Source organism: Thamnophis elegans, chromosome 2 (genome assembly GCF_009769535.1).
Source record: "Thamnophis elegans isolate rThaEle1 chromosome 2, rThaEle1.pri, whole genome shotgun sequence".
Taxonomy (NCBI): Eukaryota; Metazoa; Chordata; class Lepidosauria; order Squamata; family Colubridae; genus Thamnophis; species Thamnophis elegans.
In genome coordinates this window covers 50,333,554-50,356,156 of record NC_045542.1, presented here as the reverse complement: position 1 = coordinate 50,356,156, position 22,603 = coordinate 50,333,554, and the positions used below count along the sequence as shown (strand labels likewise).

General features: G+C 39.2%; 1 protein-coding gene across 4 annotated transcripts in view; it reads left to right on the top strand.

Moving 5' to 3' along the window:
- Positions 1-22,603, top strand: part of ABCC3 (ATP binding cassette subfamily C member 3) — an 85,784-nt gene that overhangs the window by 34,655 nt on the left and 28,526 nt on the right. For 3 of the 4 annotated variants that reach the window (XM_032210243.1, XM_032210244.1, XM_032210245.1), the window contains exons 7-15: positions 364-495; positions 5,498-5,716; positions 6,914-7,091; positions 13,358-13,519; positions 14,823-14,915; positions 16,624-16,827; positions 18,323-18,469; positions 20,095-20,182; positions 22,292-22,358. In XM_032210243.1, the coding sequence (XP_032066134.1) occupies positions 364-495; positions 5,498-5,716; positions 6,914-7,091; positions 13,358-13,519; positions 14,823-14,915; positions 16,624-16,827; positions 18,323-18,469; positions 20,095-20,182; positions 22,292-22,358 (1,290 nt within the window). The remainder of the gene's footprint in view (positions 1-363; positions 496-5,497; positions 5,717-6,913; positions 7,092-13,357; positions 13,520-14,822; positions 14,916-16,623; positions 16,828-18,322; positions 18,470-20,094; positions 20,183-22,291; positions 22,359-22,603) is intronic. The other variant, XM_032210246.1, reaches the window with a different exon arrangement.

The following is a 22,603-nucleotide window of genomic DNA, read 5'->3' as shown; positions in this document are numbered from 1 at the left end:
TACAACTTTTGAAAGCAGCCGCATCCCCTGCAAAGCTCACATATGGCCCATGGGACCTTCTCATTACAGTATTGTGTACACAGAGACAACTAGGATAACATTGGAAACAGCTCCGTGAGCCTTGCAGGAGATAAACTGCTTTGGCATTTGGAAGAGAGGGGCTTCGCTGCTTGTTAACGTGCATTGTGGAATAGTTCTTTCAGATGCTTTGCATGCTCTGTAGGTTTGCCCTTGGAGTAGTGGAGAGAGAAATTAAGATAAATGCCTGCCGTCAGTAGAGGTATTTGCCCATTTAATGTACAAAAAGGTTGTTTGTCCAGACTGACTCAGAGTTATTAATGTGCTTTTGTTTCTGTTGTCTAGCTTGGCAATACAAGGCTATAAGAAGCCTCTTGAAGACAAAGATTTATGGTCTCTGAATGATGATGATAAATCTGAAGTGATAGTCCAAAACCTCCAGAAAGAGTGGGACAAACAAAAACAGCGTGGGAAATTGTAAGTTGGCTTCGTTTTGTTCGTTTGTTCGCCATTTCTTTGCTTTGTTTTTATGAATACAATACAGAGCATTTCTGTATGGTAGCCTAAGCCCTCAGTCACTGTATGGCTTCCAACATGCTGTGGGTTGATAGCAGGATTGGGCTGTTGCTCAGTTCATACTCAGGCCAATGCAGGACCTGATAGGTCAGGGGTCCTCAAACTTTTTAAACAGGGGGTGATTCATGGTCCCATAGACAGTTGGGGGCCTGAACCAGCTGGGTGGGCGTGGCTAGGTGGTCATGTGACTGGATGGGCGTGGTCAATTTAGCAGTCCCATTTTGCCTTTGTCCTTGCTGTATTTGCCCCTCCCCTACTCAACCTACCTGGATCATATGGCTGTGAAAAATACCCTGAAAGGCTGCTTTTAAAGTGTTTTTAAAGACTTTTAAAGCACTACTTTACAAGCTGGCAGCTGCTTTTCAAGCCCTCCCCTACTCACCCACCAGCCCTGGATCAGGTGGCTGCACTGGTGAGATCACCCCTCAGTCGGCTGGCCCTCCCCCACACCATTTGGCCTTACCTTCAGCAGCAGCAATGTGATCAGAAATTCAGCTCAACCGGTGAAATAACTAACCAGAAGTGCAGCTGGAATAAATGCTCGCTGGAAGATAAGGCCGATGGTAAGGAGCCAGATGAGGGGTAGGGCTAAATCCCACCACTTTGCTGGCCAGATATTTGCATTTGCAGGCCATATCGGCCCGCAGGCCATAGTTTGAGGATCTATGTGATAGATCATTCCCCTGTTTTTGGTACTTCCCATCTATCTTCTCTTCTTCTTTTGCCATATCTGTCATTGGATGTTGGCGATCCTATTTTTATCAACAGCCGCACAAAAAAGTGCTGCTGAGTTTTGTCCCAACCAGTCCCTTCCCTGAAGCCTCCAAAGGGCAAAAAGCGACCATACAAGCAAACCAGAAGTCCGTTCCCAAACTTCCTGTTTGCCCATAGGCCTGGTTTTTTATGCTCCGGATGCTTCCGGCAAGTTCCTGAAGCCTCAAGCCTCCGGGGGGCTTCTGGAGGGGCGGGGAAGGCTCTTTTTGCCCTCCCCGGACGCCTATAAAGCTTCTGGAGCCTAGGGAGGGCGAAAAATGGCTTTAAAAAAGGCTGAACTCAGCTGGCCAGCGCATGCATGCACGCTGGGCAGCTGACAGGGCAACGCCTCACGTGCCGTGACAAATGGCTCTGCGTGCCACCTGTGGCACGTGTGCCATAGATTCGCCATCCTGGCATTAGGGTTTATTTTCCAGTTGGGTCTTATTTTCAGGGAAACATAGTAGTCCCTAGTGTTTGCTTTCTTTCATGGATACCCTCCACCACCCCATTTGCCTTTCTTAATTTTATATACTCCACTGATTTAACCTTTTTATTTCATTTAAAAAGAAATTAATGGCTCGTTCCATTGAAGAAACTATTAATATACTTTCTGGAGTGTTTCCTCTTTTGAATTTCCTCAGAAGTAGCAGTTTTCTGATGAGGAATACAATTTTATAGAAGAATGTCTTTGTAAACAGCAAAACCAAGGGGAAATACTGTGCACAGGCTAAGGACTTCTTGAAAGGGCAGATTGTATGTCATAATAATCCACATTCTTTGTTGAGAAAATACAGACTCTGAGTGCTGAAAGTATTGTGCAGATTAATTTACTAGGCATGTTTGCTTTTCTGCATAATTTGCATCACCTTGTCTAGTTGTAGGAGATGCACAGAATTGCATACTTTTACTTCTAGAACATCTTATCCAACTGCATTGTACTTGATCAGATTTTATCTTGTATTAAAGATTCTATCTTCTACAACTCTCAGACTTCATCCTTTGTGTGGCAAATTGGAAAGGAAATAGATTTTTCTCAGCAAAATCATTGAAACCGAACAGTGATAGAATGCTTTGAGGATACTAAATGCAATTCTGTATTAAGCTAAATTAAACATGCTGGCTGAGGAATTTTGGGAGGGTCCGCGCATCTTAAAGTTACTGAGTTTGAAAAACACTGAACTAAATGAAGAAAACCTGAATTTTCAGGCTGGGTTTTTTTTTTTTTTTGTTCATTTTGCATTTATGAAGGTTTGGAAGGATTTAAGGGTCAAATTGATGTCTTAAACCAAATATTATTTCATCCCTTACATTTCTGCCAATGTAATCCCAAAAGGTGACCTTCAAGTTAATTGTGACCATAATCTCTATGTTATCTGAATTATCCTCCTGCCTTGCAATCTGTGAAAGCATCTCAACTTCACATCTTGTCAAAAAAAAGTTAGAAAATGAGGGAATTATCATCTAAATTTCCACAGAGGTGGGAAATCTCTCCACAGTCACAGATCACACTTAAAAACAAACTTTTTTCAGCCTCTAGGGCAGTGATGGCTAACCTTTTTATCACCATGTGCCAAAAGCACTTGTGCACCCAAAATGCAATGCGCACACAACCCCCTACATGCCCCCTGCGCATGTGCACACCCACCCCCATGCTCCCCTGCATATGTGCGTGTGACCCCCCATACTCCCTCACCCCTGCACATGCATGCATGATCCCACACACGCGCCACCCCATGCATGCATGCATGACCCCCAAACATGTGCCCTGCCCCCCACGCATGCATGCGTGTCTCCCACATGCACCCCAGAGACCGAAAACCAACTGGCTGGTGGGAGGTGGATGCGCATGCACGGTGGAGCTGAGCTGGCTCACATGTCATAGGTTCGTCATCATGGCTATAGGGGACTAGAGAGGTTTGATGCCCTTACCAGAGGAGCAGCCTTAGCATTTTTGCTTCTTTTGATGAAGTTTCAAATGGATGGTACTAAAATCAATGTATTAAGGTTACTGAGTTCACAAAATGCCTATTTACCCTTTTTTTGGACCAAGAAAATTAAAAACCTGTTGTATAAACTGGTGATTTGAATTTCAGAAGAAGTTAAGCATTATAGCCATGGGGCTTTAATGCTTAATAAAGAAGAGGAATTATACTGCAGCTCATCTAGTTAGCTTCTGGAACTGTCTCTGCGTGAACTTTGGAAAGTTATTTCAATAGAGCCAAAAAAAAAACCAACAACAAAAAACCCAAGGACACAATTGGTACTGAGATTGAGGCTTCTGGATTGGCTGGACATAGAATAGATACCTGGCTGTTTCCTTTTTCTTATCACTGGGATAAAAGGAACTTTTTAACTATGGTTCAGGCTCTTTTCAACCAAATTTCTTTCCCCTTTCCTTCCCTTCCTTTTTTGATATTCAACTTTCCGACCTTCTCCGAGAGATTGGCATTTTGGGATCCAAGCCTGTGCTTTCCTTTTGCATTTCCCCATTTTATTGATGGGGAAAAAAACAACAACCAAGACTAAATTCTGTGCTTATAAAGATGAAACAAAGACTCCGAGGAATAGAAGCCACTATCTGGATGAACCTTGCAAAGGGGCTGCAAGAGAGATGACTTTTTATGTTTCCAAGAAGAAGGCCACATTTTGGCAAGCATACAGACCTTGATTAATGAAGTCTGAGAATAAAATGGCCTATCTGAGAATATTTGTAATGCAGAAAGCCTTCACAGCCAGCATTTCACCCTGATGACATAATGAGGAAGTTGCTTTGCTTTAAAAATTCCATGAGACTTCTGAAGTGGGGTGAAATTCTCCCGGTTCGGCACAGTTCGGCCGAATCGGTAGGGACAATTGTCCCTGGTTCTGTGAACTGGTAGTAAAAAAAAAAGTTTCTAAGGACTGTGCGGCCCAGTTGTGAGGCGCGCGATTGTGGGAAGCTTTTTTTCCTGCTTTTTAAAGCATTTTTTTCCTGCCAGTTCGGGTGAATAAGCAAGAAAAAAAATGCTTTAAAAAGTGGGGGGAAAAGGGCTTCCGGTGATCACACGGATCAGTTGTGAGCCATGCGATCGTTGGAAGCTCCCCCTGCCCTTGGGGCTGCCCTTGAAGAGTGTCCAAAGACTTCAGTTAGTCCAGAACGTAGCCGCGCGAGTGATTGTGGGTGCACCTAGGTACACCCACGTTACACCTATCCTCCGCGAGCTGCACTGGCTGCCCATTGGTCTCTGGACACGCTTCAAGGTGCTAGTTGTTACTTATAAAGCCCTGCATGGCATCGGACCTGGGTACTTGAGAGACCGCCTCCTGCCAATTACCTCCCAAAGACCGATTTGATCGCACAGACTAGGCCTTCTCCGGATCCCATCTGCCAGCCAATGTCGGCTGGCGACCCCCCGGGGGGAAGCCTTCTCTGTTGCAGCTCCGGCCCTCTGGAACGACCTCCCCGTGGAGATCCGGACCCTTACTACTCTCCCGGCCTTCCGCAAAGCCACGAAGTCCTGGCTGCTCCAGCAGGCCGGGGGGCTGTTGAAGTACCCAGCCCCACGGTAATCTATGAATGTTGTTGTATTTTAAATTGTTGTTTGTCTTATTTATTCCCTTTCCCCTTTTTATTGTAAGCCGCCCGGAGTCCTCCGGGAGTGGGCGGCATACAATACTAATAAACATACAACAACATACATACATACAAAAAATGTTTTTAAAAAGTGAAAAAAAGTTGGCTACGCCCACCCAGTCACATGACCAGCCACGCCAAGCCACACCCAGAGAACTGGTGGGCAAAAAAATTAGATTTCACCACTGTTCTGAAGGTATAAAATTTGAGCTAGTCGAGCTTATTTTATGGCATTTTTTTTTCTGTTTCACAAAACAAAAGCTCTTTGTGACCCTGCCTCTTTCAGTAACATTGGAATAACATTACTAAAGTGAAACTTCTTTTGAACACAATTGGTTTCTCTCTCTTTTTTTTTTTAAGGAGCAAACACCTTTTCATTTCTGGACAGCGTTGTGCCATAGTAATGTTCTTACTAGAGCTGCTCCAAAACTACATTTGCAGATTCTAAGACTGCTTGTCCTGTTGTTCAAGTTTCTTATTTGTAACAGGACTCTTCTTTTCAATTGACTGAAATAATGTCTGTCTTTATTTTAGGAAACACGATGTATCTTATGCAAAGGACTCTAATCAGGAGATGAATCACATGGATGAAAGTCCAGGAGAAACAGAACTCATGTTAAATATTCCCACTAAGCAGAAAGAGCCTTCCTTTTTAAAAGCCTTACTCAGAAGTTTTGGCCCTTATTTTTTAATTGGCTCCTTCTTCAAATTAATCCAAGATCTGTTGTCTTTTGTCAATCCCCAGTTGTTAAGGTGAGCTCCATTTTCAACCTTCGTTCTCACGGGCAAGAGAATTTCCACACTCTTTTTAAGATTATGTGTTAGTACAGCCTTCTGCAGTCATTTGGGGAATCTGGGAACATGATCCCCGAGACATGGTGGGGGAGGCCAAATTGGAGAAGATTACTTGTGAATAAAAATGATAGATTGAATGGAATATGTGCAGGTTTTCCCTCTAGACCTCCTAATAACATGAGTAGGAGGTGACATAATATTCTCCTTACCCTATGTTTCTCTCCAATTCACTGTTAGACTTGCTCATATTCAAAATGCATTTTCTAAGGGGAAATCAATTCTGTTTGGAATCGCTGTTCAGATTCCCAAATGTAAGTTGTTAAGTGTAAAAATTACACATGTGCATACTTCGCTGCAATTGTGATATTGTGAAGCTGTAATTGGCTTCAGTTCTCAGCATCTGCACCCTCCATATGAATCCAAGGAAACCTTATACTTTTCTTATTTTCATATGTTGAAATGGACAAACTGTGGCCCTCCAGACAGTGCCAAATTGCAGATTTCTGCAACTCCGGCCAGCACAGCGGAGAAGTAAGGGATTTAGAAAAGTGAATATTTGGCAATTGAACAATATTTCAAAGATCATAGCTTGCCGATCTCTGCTTTATGAATGTATGTCTTTTTCACTTTAAATGTTTTAATGGAAAGCAAAAGCATTACAAAATAAAGAAAGCGTTTGAGATTATATTTTGACCATAATTGTACACATGAATAAAGTTTTGGTTCTTTCACAGAGGTAAAGTTTGTTTGTTTGGGGGTTCCAGAGGTGGGTTCCTACCGGTTCGGACCGGTTTGGCTGAACCAGTAGTGGTTTGGCAGCCTGGGTCGCTAGAACCGGCAGTGACCCAGGCCTGCCACACCCCCAAACTGGTTCTACGGGGCCACCCTCTCGATTTTCAGTATTTTGTAATTGCACAAATTTATTTGTTTTTCTTTTTTTAACGTTTTGTGCATATGCAGACCTATTTTTGTGCAAATGTGCACACGTGCAGGGTACTCACTGAACCGGCAGTAATGTCGGGAGCAACCCACCCCTGGCGGGCTATCCTACCAGCGGGCTAAAAGAAAGTGATATTTCCCTCTGCCCCATTAATCTTTTTTTATTTTATTTTCCTCCCTGTGTTAACTGTTTATTTCAATCTTCTATTTAAACAGCATGTTAATTAGCTTTGTGAAGAATAAAAATGCTCCCTTATGGTGGGGATACCTGATTGCGGCATTGATGTTCCTCTCTGCTGTGCTACAGACAATAATCCTTCACCACCATTTCCAGTACTGCTTCATTACTGGAATGAGGCTGAGAACTGGCATCATAGGGATGGTCTATAGAAAGGTAAGAGTAAGCGTGTATCCTAACATAACAGGAGAGGTCACAGACAGTCTAGAGCCCAGAGACCTTTGGGTTGTGTTTTCTCTTAAAATAAGAATGAGTACACTAGAACTGTTGGCTATAGATCAAATATTTATCTCTGTGTGTATATACGCTCTCGCAGGGAGTGAAGTGGTTTAATATTTAGTTGACTTTCCTGCTGCAAGTACAGTCAACAAATGACAAATGAGTGTTGGATAACTGTGCATATAAAGTTCATCCTGATAGAATTTTGCTGCTTTTTGATAAATTAATGAGTCAACCCTAGAGCTAGTTTGCCAAATTAGAGCAATTTTTGGATTTTAAACTGTGTGTCATATTCAGCTATTTATTACTCCAGCACTGTTCTGTTTCAAAATACTCTTCCATCTACCAGCTGCTGCTTAGTACAGAAAAGCATCAAGAGCTTTAAGGAAGAGCTAATTATGTTGCAAATAATTTAAAGATCAATTGTTCACCAAATGCTGCTACATCAGAATCTATAAATGGCATGCGCCAGTAGTTGGGATTCACTTCCCTTCCGTACGGGTTCGCAAATGTGAGCGCATGCCGCGTCTGCACATGCACAGCGCCTTCTGTACATGCGCAGTGCTCGCGCATTACATCGGGGCAGGTGGACGGAGCCTCCCACAGCCACTGCTACCAGTTCACCCGAACCGGAGAGAATGGCTGAATACCATCTCTGGTATGCACCACTATAAAAAGGAATGGAAATAATTAGATTAGGCAAAACTATAATAATAAAATAGTTTAGAAAATGATGCTTTGCACAAATACTGACACGGTAGGGCCCTCCCCCAAGAAGTTTATAATTTTAAATTTCTGTCCCAGCCATGAGAAAAGATGAAAAAGAGAGATGAGTACAGGAAGATGCATTCACTTTAATTACATAAATCCAGTGTTAATTTCAACGGGAAATGAAAATTGGCTTTGTAAGATTGGTCTCAAAAAAGGTTTTGAGGCAGGTTTTTTGAAGGAAACAAACTTTTCTTCAAGTTGTAGAATTTAAGAAGAGAAATATTTGCAGAGGTTTTAGCAGAGGCTTTCTAAGCAAATAAAACCAATCAAGTCATTTAACAGAGTAAAAGGCTTTTGTATAGCCAAACATGGAACATTGGAAAACTTTCCCTGCTTTGCAGGTATAGATTGAATTTGAGACCAAACAGCTATGAATGTGCCAACCTGGGCCTATAGGGCAAGGCCAAGGAAGACTTTAAAACTAAAGACAAACCATTTTGTGCAGGATTTATATTAAGACTAACTAGTAGTACCGTAGCTGACCCAGGTCAGAGTGACAAGAGGTGAATCAGGTGCAACCAAAAGGAAAACCAAATATAACCATTGTTATTACTGTGCAAGATGAATTCAAATTCAAACCTTTATTGTCAGAGTACAATATGCGTACAATGAGATTGGCTGAGCCTCCCTTCGTGCACATACCCCCCCCAACACAATACAACTCACAATGAAAGACAAAAAATCCCTAGCCCAGTGAATCCTACTAACGAACACCCTTCCATGGGTGAACTTCCACCATGTGAACTTATTGCATGTTGAACATAAACAGCATATAATCCAGAGATTTTGCTAAGTGGGTAGAATGGAAAGGCTACGTTTGGCTTTGTGGCAAAAGAAGAACAATCTGAATGGGTTAAGGCTAAAACAGAGGGAGCCAAGCAGAGGCGGAAGGCTTTGGGGAATGGATTTTTGGGGGAAATGTGAGGCTATACACTGCCTCTGCCATTTCTAATTCTGCTCTGCTCTGCTCCATGGCCTAGTTCAGTGTTTCTCATCCTTGGCAGCTTGAAGGCAGTTTTGCTGGCTGAGGAATTCTGGAAATTGGAAGTCCACACATCTTTTAAGTTGCCAGGATTGAAAACACTGGTCTAGTTATGAGCCATGGTGGTGCAGTAGTTAGAGTGCAGTACTGCAGGCTACTTCTGCTGCCTGACGGCTGCCTGCAATTTGGCAGTTCAAATCTCATTAGGCTCAAGGTTGATTCAGCCTTGAATGAGGACCCACATTGTTGGGGGCAATATGCTGACTTTGTATACCACTTAGGGAGGGCTGTGAAGCACTGTGAAGCAGTATTTAAGTCTAAGTGCGATTGCTGGTGTTTGCAGTCTACTCAGAAATGCATTCCATGCTTACATGAATTTCTCCTGAGGTAGTCTATTCATTGTTACTGAAGATTCCTTAATCTATCTCTCAACTGTGGTCTCTGAACCAGTGACACCACTCCAGTCAAGGAGACAGACAGTTCCAGAACTTTGTTCTCTCTTGATTTTCTTGATGTTGACATGCACCTTGTTTATCTTTTCATCTAATAATCATGTTTTGCCTGGCTGGTATTCTAAAAGCAGTTCAACCAGGATGCTTTTCTATAACCTCCTGATAAAAGGCTTATGGTAGAGCCTCACTTCAAGTCAAATGGAAATAATGCCTTTCACAACATTCCTGAATGGGGACACAACAGAATCATGACCCATCTTCTCGCAGCAGTAATCTATCTATATAAAAATGGCTCTGTGTGTGTCTTTGTGTGTATGTTCCAGTGTAACTCTGGAATACCTCGAGCAATTTCAACCAAACTTGCTACACAGATGACTTACTCTCTGGAGAAAAAATGCTGTGTGGGTAAGATACCCCTAACACCCTTTGGTATGTGTGTTCTGGTGTGCCTGGTGTGCCTTTAAATGGCTTCTACTGTATTGCTGTAAAATGGCTTCTACTGTACAGTGGAGTTGCCATGATAAAGGCTTCACAATATTCCACAGGGAGCTCCCTCTGGTAAGTGGGAAAATCCAACTTTAGAAATTACATTTCGTCTGGACATTTCCCCCCTATAAATAAATACCCGGACAGCACTAGGCTAACGACTAGTTATATATATAAAAAATCGATCTTTTCTAATTGACTGTCCATTAATCCCAGCAAGAAAAAAAATCTGGTTTTAGTTGAATGTTGATCTTTAAAATTCTTTGCTTCTAAACTCAGAAATTTCTGGCTTTTTTTTTACAAGTCCACTAGGCATGATAAAACAACCCTTGACCTTGTCCATATTTCTAGGATAAATTTGAACAATTTTACTACATTCTAAATAATTTTTCTGCAGTCATAAAGCAGCAGGACATCATTATAAAAAATCTCTTTCAGATTATAACATAATGTAAATTTCAATCTTTTACTCATATATTTTCTCACTGTTCATCAATACATTGTGTCCAAGATTGTTAGCCCATTTTATCATACAGCACACTTTCACTTGTTCTTCCATTTCAAATTTCAATAACAGTTTAGGTGTTCACTCTTTCTACATAGTTCAACTTCAGATTCTGTCTTGTGCCACTCAGTTCCAAATGGTCTTAATTCTTCAGGGTTGACTCAGCCTTCCATCCTTCCGAGGTGGGTAAAATGAGGACCCAGATTGTTGTTGGGGGCAATATGCTGACTCTGTAAACCGCTTAGAGAGGGCTGAAAGCCCTATGAAGCGGTATATAAAATCTGCTATTTCCCTTAACTGTGCATCCAAAAACCATTTAAAACTGAATCCCTCTGCAACCAATTGCTCTCTTGATTTCATCTTATTTTTTTCAATATTCCTGCTCTAACAGTTCTTAATAAGATAACTACTTTTCTTTACCTACTGTTTCTTTCCTATAAAATACTTCTTGTGCTGACATCCATAAAGGCTTTTCCATGAACCATGTGGGTTTACATCTGTTCCATATTCTCAATATGGCACTTCCAATACTATGATTCTTAAAATTACACTGACTTTATCATAATATAGAAAACCATGCTATCTGAATCTCAGATTGTGCTCTTTTAATTCTAAAATTCTCTTATTTCTTCAGGAAAACCCATTCTTTCATCCAGACTGAGCACACTTTTATCCATTCCTATTACCGTTCACGCACACAATACACGTCTGTCTGTCTGTCTATCTGTCTATCTCAAATTGTGTATCTAGAAAAATAAGTTTTTGGCAACTGAAAATCACTCTTGAATGATTAGTCAGCCCCTCATGAATAAGTGAGCAATGCATCTTTGTAATGAGATTTAACATCAACACATATTCTAAGGTATGTTCATATATGCGTAAAGTTCTTAGTAGCCTTCACAGCTGCTTCTGAAAGCTTCATAAATGACTCTCCTTTGAGTAAAACAATTTTATTATTCAGATGTTTTGCATGCTTCCCATTCAATTATTCAGATGTTTTGAATGTCCCCCATTCAATTATTCAGATGTTTTGCATGTTTTCCAAGCTATTTGTATAACTAAGATTGTATTTAGATAAGTGGGCTTATGTTTGTATATACAAATGAATGACTAACGCAAGAAAGAAGCTGGGTTTTTTTTTCATGATTATTCTAGAGAATAACTGTCAGATATATCTTAAGCCATGATACTGGCTAGAGTTAATGGGCTTATGTTTATGCATTCAAATAAATAACTGATGTGGTAGAGAAACTTTACTGCAAACAACATATCTTAGGTAGTTTATAAGCCACAGATCAGTGGACATTGGATGTGTTTGGAATATCATATTATGGGGATCAATAAGTAGAGTGATAAATATTTTATTATTGCTTAATTTTTACCTATTTTATATTCACCTTTATTATTTTTATACATAATTCAAGACAGCAAACATATCTAATATTCCTTGCTTCTCCTTTCCCCAATAACAATAAAAGGTGATTGAGCTGAAAGAGAGTAACTGGCTTTCATCACTCTAAAACTCACAGTCTCCCAGTTTCTAGCCTGGTACCCACTAGACCAAATGACTGCCTTATTATAAAAGTCATTACATTCCCCGCCAAAAACAAAATAATGTGTTTCAAATATTATTTTATCATATTAGATGTATATCCTTTTTTGTCAGATTCTCAAGGCAGCATGTATGTTACTGCCTGCTGCAATTTTACTGCCTAATTTCATCATGGAAAATAATTTGGACTGAGTTGAGGGGTGACCAAACCAAGTGAGCTTTAATAGCTAAAGGCAGACTGAACAAAATCTCTCTGTCCTAAAGTCTTACTTTCTCTTTCATATTTCTATATTGTATCTCGGACGTTCATGCAACAATCCTATATAGCAGCCCCTGTTCTTTTGTTATTATAGCTGGGGAGATGGAGGGAATTGTTTCACCAGATGTAGGTAACTAAAAGATGGAAAATACATATAGAAGTCAGTGGGGGGGGAAATCTACCCAAATCCCCTTAAGCCATGTTGTAGAAAACGCATTTCGTGGGTGGGAGTAAAAACATATAGTTGAAATATTTTCCTAAATCATTTGTATTATAGAATACTTTTTCGAAATTATACTCTTTCTGAAAGGCAGAATAGCATTTCAAAAGCATGCAAATGCGAGTAGATAAATCGGTACCATTTTGGTGGGAAGGGAGCAACATTCTATGTGCCTTAGCATATAATCATGCTGGCAATATGACCATAGAAGTGTCTTCAGACGATGCTGGCTCCTTGACTAAGAAACAAAGATGAGTAAAGTCTCCCTGCAGTTAGACACAATTCGATAGGGGAAAACTTTACCTTTTTTAATAGATAAAACAGAGATTATCAGTACCTTGTTGATCATTTACCATGTTGGCCAATTGCTCCTAAAAGAAATTTTTTTCTGTTTTCTTTCTGATCCTTTTAATTCAAAAGTTAAGTCACCCAATTACATTCCAAAACCAGTAACTGGAATATGGCAAAAAAGAAGAAAGAATTGGGATCAAAAAAGATAAATGGGTTTGGTTTACATTTATTTAAAATGATTATTTAATCATCTTTCCCTTTGTTACATTAAAAATTACAATATGTTGAAGAATTTTGGAATGCTCTAAGGCCACATCCAAGTTTTGGGGGGCTGCTTTGGATTAATGTAGTGTAAGATTTTGCTGATGGTTGCAGAACATGCAGAATATAGCTGAAAACATACTGAATCACTGTCCCGATCCCTTGACAGGCAAATTATATGAAAGGCTATGCTATATGCTATAATAATTGATATGAGGTTCAGTCTGCTGCAGTCTGTTGGAAGGTCAACATAGAGAGAAAGCCAGATTCAAATCCCTACATGGCCATGAAGTTCACTGGATAAGCCAGGACCAATAATTATTTCTCAGGATTAAACAGTGGAGAAGAGGAGTATTTGCATCATCATGAGCCTTTTGGAAGAAGAAGAGAATGCATAATGGAATTCTTCTCCCTGTCTTCTTAGTCTTTAGTCATCACCAACTCAGCAAAGCGCTCTTCCACGGTTGGAGAAATTGTCAACCTGATGTCAGTGGATGCCCAGAGATTCATGGACCTGACTACCTTCCTCAACATGCTGTGGTCTGCACCACTTCAAATTTGCCTTGCTTTATACTTTCTCTGGCAGGTATAGAACTTTCTCTTGGATTTATTGCCATGTAAAACTATCACGTTAAATCTGACCTTGTATTAGAGAAACTCTAGTAGAGGAAGTCATCACACAGCAACTGGTTGCTTCCGGTATAATGAAAATCATGTGTTTTTGCAACTTTCTTAATAATAAAGTGGTTAACTGAGGATACAATACCCTATGGCCGTGATGGTAAACAGGTGGAATGCAGTGACCTCTCTGTGGGCACACGAGCCATCGCCCTAGTTCAGTTCCATTGCGCATGCGCACACACTTCCTGCCAGCCAGATGGTCATCAGGTTTCTGCTGCTCATGCACAGAGGGAGGGGGCCTGTGGGGAGCGTGCATGAATACATTGGGGGTGGGGCGTATGCATGGGTGGGCAAATGTGCATGCACAGGGCTCATGTTCGGGGGTGCATGCATAGGGGTTGCACATGCATTGCATTTTGGGGGTTTGGGCACGCATGCGCATTCGCACGTGCACACACACTTTGGACACTTGATCCGGAAAAGGCCGGATCACTGCCCTATGGAGATTAGTAGCAATAGGGTTAGATTCCAAGAGCTGCAACTGGAATATGGAAGGTATGGCCGTAGTGCTGGTAAAAGAGAAATGGTTTTAGGAATGGGAGATAGGGAGAATTCTTACCCCATTCTTCCTGTTCATTAAAATATTTATACTTAGCTAGTGGTTGACATCGTATCTGTTTTGTAATACCATTATGAAAGTCCCATGCAAATAAAAGTATTCCATTGAAAAGCTACTAATGGTGACTGGAAAGAATCAGGATAAAAAAAATACAAGTTCTACACAACAGCTAAAAATACACCATTGTTTTGGCACATTCTTGGCACCATTATAATCTCTGGTTTATTCACTACTGTGAAAGTTATCTCAAACAGAAAAACAGCTTTGGGCGGCACATGTTGTGCTGTCATCTCTGTACAGTACCTTGCTTGCCACCAAAGGGTATATTTGTTTGTTGTTATATTTTTAAAAGTGAAAACAGCAACATGTTTCCGTCTAGAGTGCCAATGAAAAGCAGCCAAGGCCTGTTTTGAAAAAGCAAAACAAAAACACCAAGTTTTTATATTCCTATTCTACACTGTAGAGAGAAAATGAAAATCCTTTGTGAGAAGGCAAGAGTGTTTGTGACCAACAACAGCCCTTGTTGTTGAAGAGCTCCTGATGATTTAAAGCCTACAAGTTTTTCTGAAGAGTAGCAAATGATGACTTCCACCATGTTTTCAATTCAAGTGACCTGAATAATAACAGGTGTATCTTACATTCTTTTAAGACTTTAGGGCCTTCTGTGTTGGCGGGAGTTGCTGTGATGGTTCTACTCATCCCACTGAATGCTGTGATTGCTATGAAAACTAGAGCTTTCCAGGTATGTATCTGTCCATAGATATCATTCCTAATGAAGTTCTGCCCCAAATGAATCTATTTTTTTTTTTTTAAAAAGGCAGGACAATTGTTTTCATACTGATCAGAAGAGCAACGTGCCTTTATCATGGAGAGCTTGTCCATGCATCTCCTTTCATGGTTTTAGATCTAGGCTGTTCCTTGACCTTAGTCTGTTGGTGGCTCTTCACTAGTCTGATAACAAATTAAGCTGTACTTAACTATGAACTTGTTTATTTTCTGCACTGTATACAGTTGGTTTGCCTTATCTTTCTTCAGGATATTTTTTTCAATTTCCTAGTCTAGACTATAGTCCTAGGATTTCCTGGTAATTTGCATAATTTTTCAAGATCACATGAAATACAGTCTTAAAGCAATAAAATCAACATAATATTTCTATGTAAAAGCTCCATCGTCTTTTCAAGGTTTATTGGATTAAAATGGTTAGCATACACCTGAACAGGAGAAAGAATCAAGCAAGCATCTCCACTAAGGCCATTTTGTAAACTAGAACTGTTAAAGTGGTCAGAGGTAAACAATTATACCACCCAGTCCACCTATTCTGTGGACCCAATTGGATGCACAGTGATAACTAATTGGGTGCATACATTGTACACAATGTTTCAGGTCAAAAATGGAAAAGTGATCTTATAAATAAAAAAATATTTAAAAGCTAATTTTTCAATTAAATTTAATTTCAATTTTAAAAATAAATTTAAATCCTAATCTTAAATTTTTCTTACAAAGTAATTTGACCATGATAAGTAAGTTCATATTTGTGTGCAAATCTGTAAAGAGAATCCATACCTTTAGCAGTTATAGTGTGTTAAAAAGTTATCTATGCCAGGGAGGGTACAATTTGATCATATCTCAAATATTAATTTTTATAGTCTATAATATTTAATTTGTGATTTGCACTACTATCTGGTAGATACATGAAGCTATAGTGATAAACCTCATTTAAATCATTGATTGAAATTATCTTTTCTCCCCCTTGTTAATTCACATCTGAGATTTAAATTTTTTCAATTTAAGTCAGTCTATCCTGTCAAGGACTGCAAAGCACATGTTTTTGTCACCAAGATGCCCATCTAACATGTCAATTAAAAAAAAGAAATATTAAACTCCTGTAGAACAGTATAGAATTTGTACTGAAAAGACTGAATGACTTACTGTTCCTGATCTATCAAGCTGTGGTACTCTCCTATGAAAAGTAGAGATTTTACTTCCTTTTCCTCCATAGAAATGTTTATTTTTTCTGGTAACCAATACAGCTGCTTCCAATACTAGACAAAAATGCCATGCTTGCACAAAGCATGTGGTGATATTTTTAAAGTACCAGTTTCCTCTTCAAGATTCTTTTCCATCTGATTTTATAGAAACCTCTCTGTAAGAAGCACGGGAGAAAGAATAGCAATAGCAATAGCAGTTAGACTTATATACCTCTTCATAGGGCTTTCAGCCCTCTCTAAGCGGTTTACAGAGTCAGCATATTGCCCCCAACAACAATCCGGGTCCTCATTTTACCCACCTCGGAAGGATGGAAGGCTGAGTCAACCCTGAGTCGGTGAGATTTGAACAGCCAAACTGCAGAACTGCAGTCAGCTGAAGTATCCTGCAGTGCTGCATTTAACCACTGCGCCACCTCGGCTCTTAAAAGGCACTGAGTAATGATATTCTTTATATTCGCTTAGGTAGAACAGATGAAGTACAAAGATGCCCGCATTAAGCTCATGAATGAAATTCTAAGTGGCATAAAAGTACTCAAGCTCTATGCTTGGGAACCATCCTTTGCAGAAAAAGTACTAGAGATTCGGAAGAATGAACTTCGGGTTTTGAAGAAATCTGCCTATTTAAATTCTATATCAACCTTTGCATGGATCAGCGCACCATTTCTGGTAGGTCTTGTATGAACAACTATTCTTGTGCTTTCCCAAATACATTCAAGGTCGGTTTTAGAAAGGGTTGCTTAGATAGATCTTGGACCACTCACCATGGACAAATTGCTGCAGAATAACTTGCCGTGGGACAATTCAACATTGTATTATTTATTTCATTAAGTTACTTCTATTATTGGTGACCATGTTTTCATCAAAATTAGTTTAACTCTTGTATTTCTGGAATAACTTTCTTTACTTTATTATTATTGGCCACACAGTTCCATTGAAATTAATTTAACTTTTGTATTTGTTGAATTGTCCTGTGGCAAATTGTCCCATGGTGAGTTAGCTGTGGCAAGTTGACTCATCCATACTTAGATACTCTTCATGGAAGGCAGGAAGTATTTGAAGATTGGTTCCATCTTTGAAGGGACTACGAGAAGGAAATTCTGAGCTACCTAAACAAAATTGCAATTTGACAGAAACAGAAGATGGCTGGACTTAAGTAGGTCTCTTAGCAGAGCAATCTACCATTGTAGATAATTTTTCTCATAACTGAAATATAATCATGAGGGATAAACAGAGAGAGACCATTATCTCGGTGGACTTTTTCTTCTGCCAAATTCTGACAACTATTTATCAGATAATCAAAATAGAATAGCATTGCTAATAGACCTCAGATATAATTGTTTGAAAACCCTGAAGAAATGTAGATTTGGAAGTGAAATAAATGAATTAGCAGTAGCCATAATCAGTCTACCTCTTGCAATGGCTAGCCAAATGCTTCCCCAAATCCATACAGGATATGAATGCCCAATTTTCTTCTCTTCAAGATCCTGGTCGGAAAGAAGTGCATGATTGTTTTAAGAAAACTACTTGAAAAGTTAACTAAATGCTAAAACATTTCTGAAATTCAATGTTAATTTAAGTTTATACATCAGTTTTATATTTAAACTAGCAAAAACCAATTTTCAGTTCTTAACTTTTTTTGTCTTTCCTCTAACCAGCTTCCCACCAAATTTAGCCAAGAGCAGCATCATGAAAATGTAGGTGTCGGATGAGAAAGAATCTTCAGGGATTGTACCCAGCCTTTAAGAAGGCATCAGCTTGCTTAAGAGATTTAAATAGAAACTGTAAACTGGAGTGTCTGTTGTTGCATCCATTTGATGGAATAAAAAAGTTACGCTAATATAATTCAATGCCAAGCCTCTATTTTGTGCAAGCTGATCATCCCAATTGCCTATTTTAACTTTTACTTATCTAGTGAGGAAACTGTAACAGGGAAAACCTTCCTTGATAAATCATAACAATCATGCCTCACCTTACTTTCTCCAGCTTTTGGAGAAGTTCTCCAAGTTTCTTTGAAGTGGCCCCATCTTTCTTCCTTTATAACAGAGCAACGTAAGACAGGGGGTTAATTTTCATTCTTACATTTCCAGTCTCAAAAAGTAAAAATTCAAAGCCAAGGGTTGTTGATTTATTGTTTAACCAGTCTGTGCTTTCTGGTTTCCAGGTTGCCTTGACCACCTTTGCTGTCTATGTCAGTGTGGATGAGAAGAATGTTCTTGATGCCGAGAAAGCCTTTGTGTCACTCTCCCTATTTAATCTCTTAAGGTTCCCACTCAACATGCTTCCTCAGGTCATTAGTAATATTGTACAGGTAAGAATGGACTTTAAAAAAAATTGCACTGAATGCACAGAGGACTGTAAGACTGGCTCTCTTGTCCCCTATAATTAAGACCAATGGCTGGGTTGCCACTATCACAATATGCCTATAGCAATATATGTCTTGAGCACACCCAAATTTAACTCTTGTTACAGTTCTTACTTTCTACACAGCTTCTTCTAGGAATCATTTAAAAAAAAAACTTGGGCAATATGCTGACTGATTGATCACTGGACTTGGTTACTTGGAGAATATTAACTCAGTTTTACTAATAATGCAACCACTGAATTCCTTTCTGGTTGTAACCCAGAGTGCTACTTTTAACTTGGAAATGCCATCATTTCCTACTTTTTAGTAGCTAACTTGTTACATTAAGAACGTCTCAAAGATTTTTTTAAAAAAATATTTTTTTATATTTTTAAAACAAACAAAAACAAAACAACACATACTAAAAACTTTCCTCAATTTCATCAAGCATGTCGTTTGGTTACAAACTTTTGTGCATCAGTTTTTACAATTAAAAATAAGATGACTGACTCTCACTAGTATATGACGGGCAACCACCTATAACAAGGTCTTTACATTCATGGCCCCAATGTTTTAAATTTCCTCCCTAGAATATCTCACTTCCTTTTTTGGTAGATTAGTATTGCAGTATTGTTGTGAGAAACTTTGAAATATTTGGGGAAACTGATGTGGACGGTTATTATTCTTGATGTTCTTTTTTTGTTGGGAAATAAGAGTGGGATTATTTTGCTGATATTGAAATTTATGTATTCGATATTTGATTGTCTTTTAGCCAGCTAATATTTAATGAGAAGTTGAAAGCAAATGTTAATAAATGAATATAAAATAGGGATAAAGTATCCAATTTTACACCAACAGCCTAGTAGTAAGATAAATTTAATTCATCCCTCTGCTTTCCTTGTTTGTGCTTTATTTCCCTTTCTAATCTCAATTATGTTCACTTGTGTTGTTGCATTTGTAGCTGAAAGAGAAAAGGACTATAGGAGGGACCCAAACTCTGATGGACAAATTTGCAAATTGTTATAAAATCAGCAAATTGTTATAAATCATACATTGAATTCCTGCCAAGGGAATCTGCCACTGTAGTGTGTCTACTTTATCTTGGATCTAGTCTGGATCATACGCAGATATATTCTGCTGAATTGAGATAAATTATGACAAACATTTGCACCAACAAATTTCACATGTTAAATTTATAATCTGCCCATCTCTCCAATTTTATATATATATATATATATATATATATATATATATATATATATATATATATATATATATATATATATATATATATATATATATATATATATATACCCCTCCAAATGTATAGGTTGCCTTTCTCTCCAATTCCCTCCTCAATTTTGATGGTGGCTGGTCCAGAGTCCTCCAATAAGTTATCCCATGAGCTTCCATGGCTGATGTTGGCCTTGAACTTGGGTCTCCCCAGGCCTAGTCTAATATCTTCAACAACCTAACAGTTTGAGACATAGACTAAGAACCACCGTGACCATGAGCTGCTGTTTCCCCTTGGGAGGATTCTCAGAATATCCCATCTCATATTAAACCAGACAGTTTTCCCATGTATTCCCCAGACAAATGTTTCACTGCAAAGGATTCAACACTTCTTGTCACATGATGAGCTTGATCCAAACTGTGTGGAAACCAAGTCAATTACTCCAGGTAACACTCTACTTTGGTTGATATAGAAGCATGGAAGGTGAAATTGGGTTTGTTTACATAGGATGTGGGGGGAGCAAGGGCTAGTTTGTAACTTCTAAATGTTACACAGAAAACCCTTAACACAAATTGACAGGTGCATTAGGATTGCAATTTCCATAATTTGCAAGCGATTCTGGCATGGGAATTTTCAGCTTTAAAAAGAGAATACTGTTCCTTGGGCAGTTTAAAAATATAATTAGATAAATTCACAGTTTAGGCCTCGTGCATAGATGCTTCTCACTTTGAGATATGGTAATATATAAGAGAGATAATCTGGTTCATTTTGCTTGCCATATGATATCTTTAAACTTTTACACATTCCTTCTGTAAACTGCAAAATTGATTTTACCACCTGAGTTATTTCTAATAGAATAAGAATAATTATTCTTCATTAATAATTATTCAGAATAAGAATAATTAAGAATAATTATTCTGCCATCTTTTCTCATAGGACATATGGATTTCTATACTAACTAATCCTATTGTTGGATAATTTATATATGTGGGGTTAATATGGAGCTTAACAACTGTTTTTTCATGTGTCTGAAATCTTAATTGATTTATCTCTATTGCAACTTGATATCACAAGCCATAATTTTGTGTAACAGGAAGGATGTCTTCTGGGCTCATTATTCCTGCTGGTAGAAGTAGATGAGATTTTTGTTTGTGTGAATGCAATCATAGTTTAAAGCTGATTTATTTCAAACAAACTGTAGTTCAGATTAATCATTTTTCCCCAGTCTTGGATGAGATGGCATTTAATAAAACCAAGGATTCTGGGAGAGAGGGTAGAAAGTGGGAGTCAACTGAGGGCTGAGGAAGTCCAAGGGCATTGGATAAACCTTGGTTTTGCTGTGACATCCAAACACAGACTGAAAGACAAGTGGTGGCTGTCCCAGGTTCTTTTCTGCCCAGGGTGTTTTTAATTTGAAGGCTTGAAAAAGGAGCCAAAATGAGAAAGAAGGTTTCAAGTGGCTCACTGGATTGCTTGTAGCTCTATGGAAAAGCCTCCAGGCCCAATTAGATGTGCAGGGAGATTCTAGGTTGCTTCCCTTTTGAGAGATCTAGCTTCCGTGGCATGTATCTGAATAAAAGAAGCAGGAGTGAATAAAGGCTTACTGTATTGCGTGCAGCTCCACAGACGAAGCCTGCATCTTTCCATCTGTTCAACTTGAAAGCTTGTCAGAGTTTCCACTGATGCCTTGCCATCCTGATGACTCTTCCCTTAGCCCTTATTTTTGAGAGGCTTTTCCATTTGTAGGAAAAGTAAAGGTGTGGGATAGGGGGCAAGTATTGAGCATAGTCTCTTTAGGGAGCAGCTATAACTGGCTGATAAACAAGCCTGAGCTAGTGGATAAATATTTAAGCTAAGGTTGCTTATGTTAAAACCATTTCTCCTTATCTCATAAACAGTGTGGTTTCAGAGAGCAACTTGGAAGAGGCTACAGAAACTTCTGACATTCTATAACATTTTAACTTTCCAAAATCTGCTTTCTGTTGATCTGACCCCAGCATCATGACTTGTGATTACGCACTTAACAAGACATTGCTTAAAGAGTTGGGGAAAAATAAGAGTAAACCTTTCATGGGAGTTCCTCAAATCTCCTTAGTAAATTCATCCAATCAGTTTACTACTTCTTTGGCATTAAACATATATATATCTGTGATGGCGAACCTATGGCACATGTGCCGGAAGTGGCACGCAGAGCCATCTCCCAGGGCACGCCAGCCATTGTCCATTGCTCTTCTGGGTTCCAGCGTAAGTATGTATGCCGGCCAGCTGGTCTTCCGGTTTCCGGTGCTCCCCATGTGCAGTGCCAAAAAGGTTCGCCTTTTTCTATACTCTTTCCAGTATAATTCTGTGCATGTCTATTCTGAAATAAATCATACTGCCTTCGACCAGGATGCATGCATAGGACTCTTCCCAGAAGTTGCTCTCCAAATGTTGCAGGACTTGCAGGCTTTGGGTGAAGTTACATTTCAACCTATCTGGAAGGCTCCATATTGGGGAAAGCTGATGGATAGAATTGCAGCTTCATTTTTTTCCTTCATGTTTTGTTGTGTTTATAGGATATGCAGTTACCATAAGGCATGGAACATTCAGCTGGGCAAAGGATCTTGACCCAGCTCTGAAAGAGTAAGGAAACTTTTTTCAATTGTATTTGTTGACATTTTCTGGCATCTTGTCTCTCTGGGAGTGAGCAGCTAATGCAGTTTTTAAATGTTATTTGAAAGCCCCCCCCCCTCCCAATTTATATTTTTACTTGGAACTGATGACTTATGTAAGTGAAAATTAGTCCTTTCCAACTTTGCAAAGTTTTTACTATTTTTCAATCTCAACTACTTCTTGAATGGTTACTGAAGAGCAAAATGCTCTTAAAT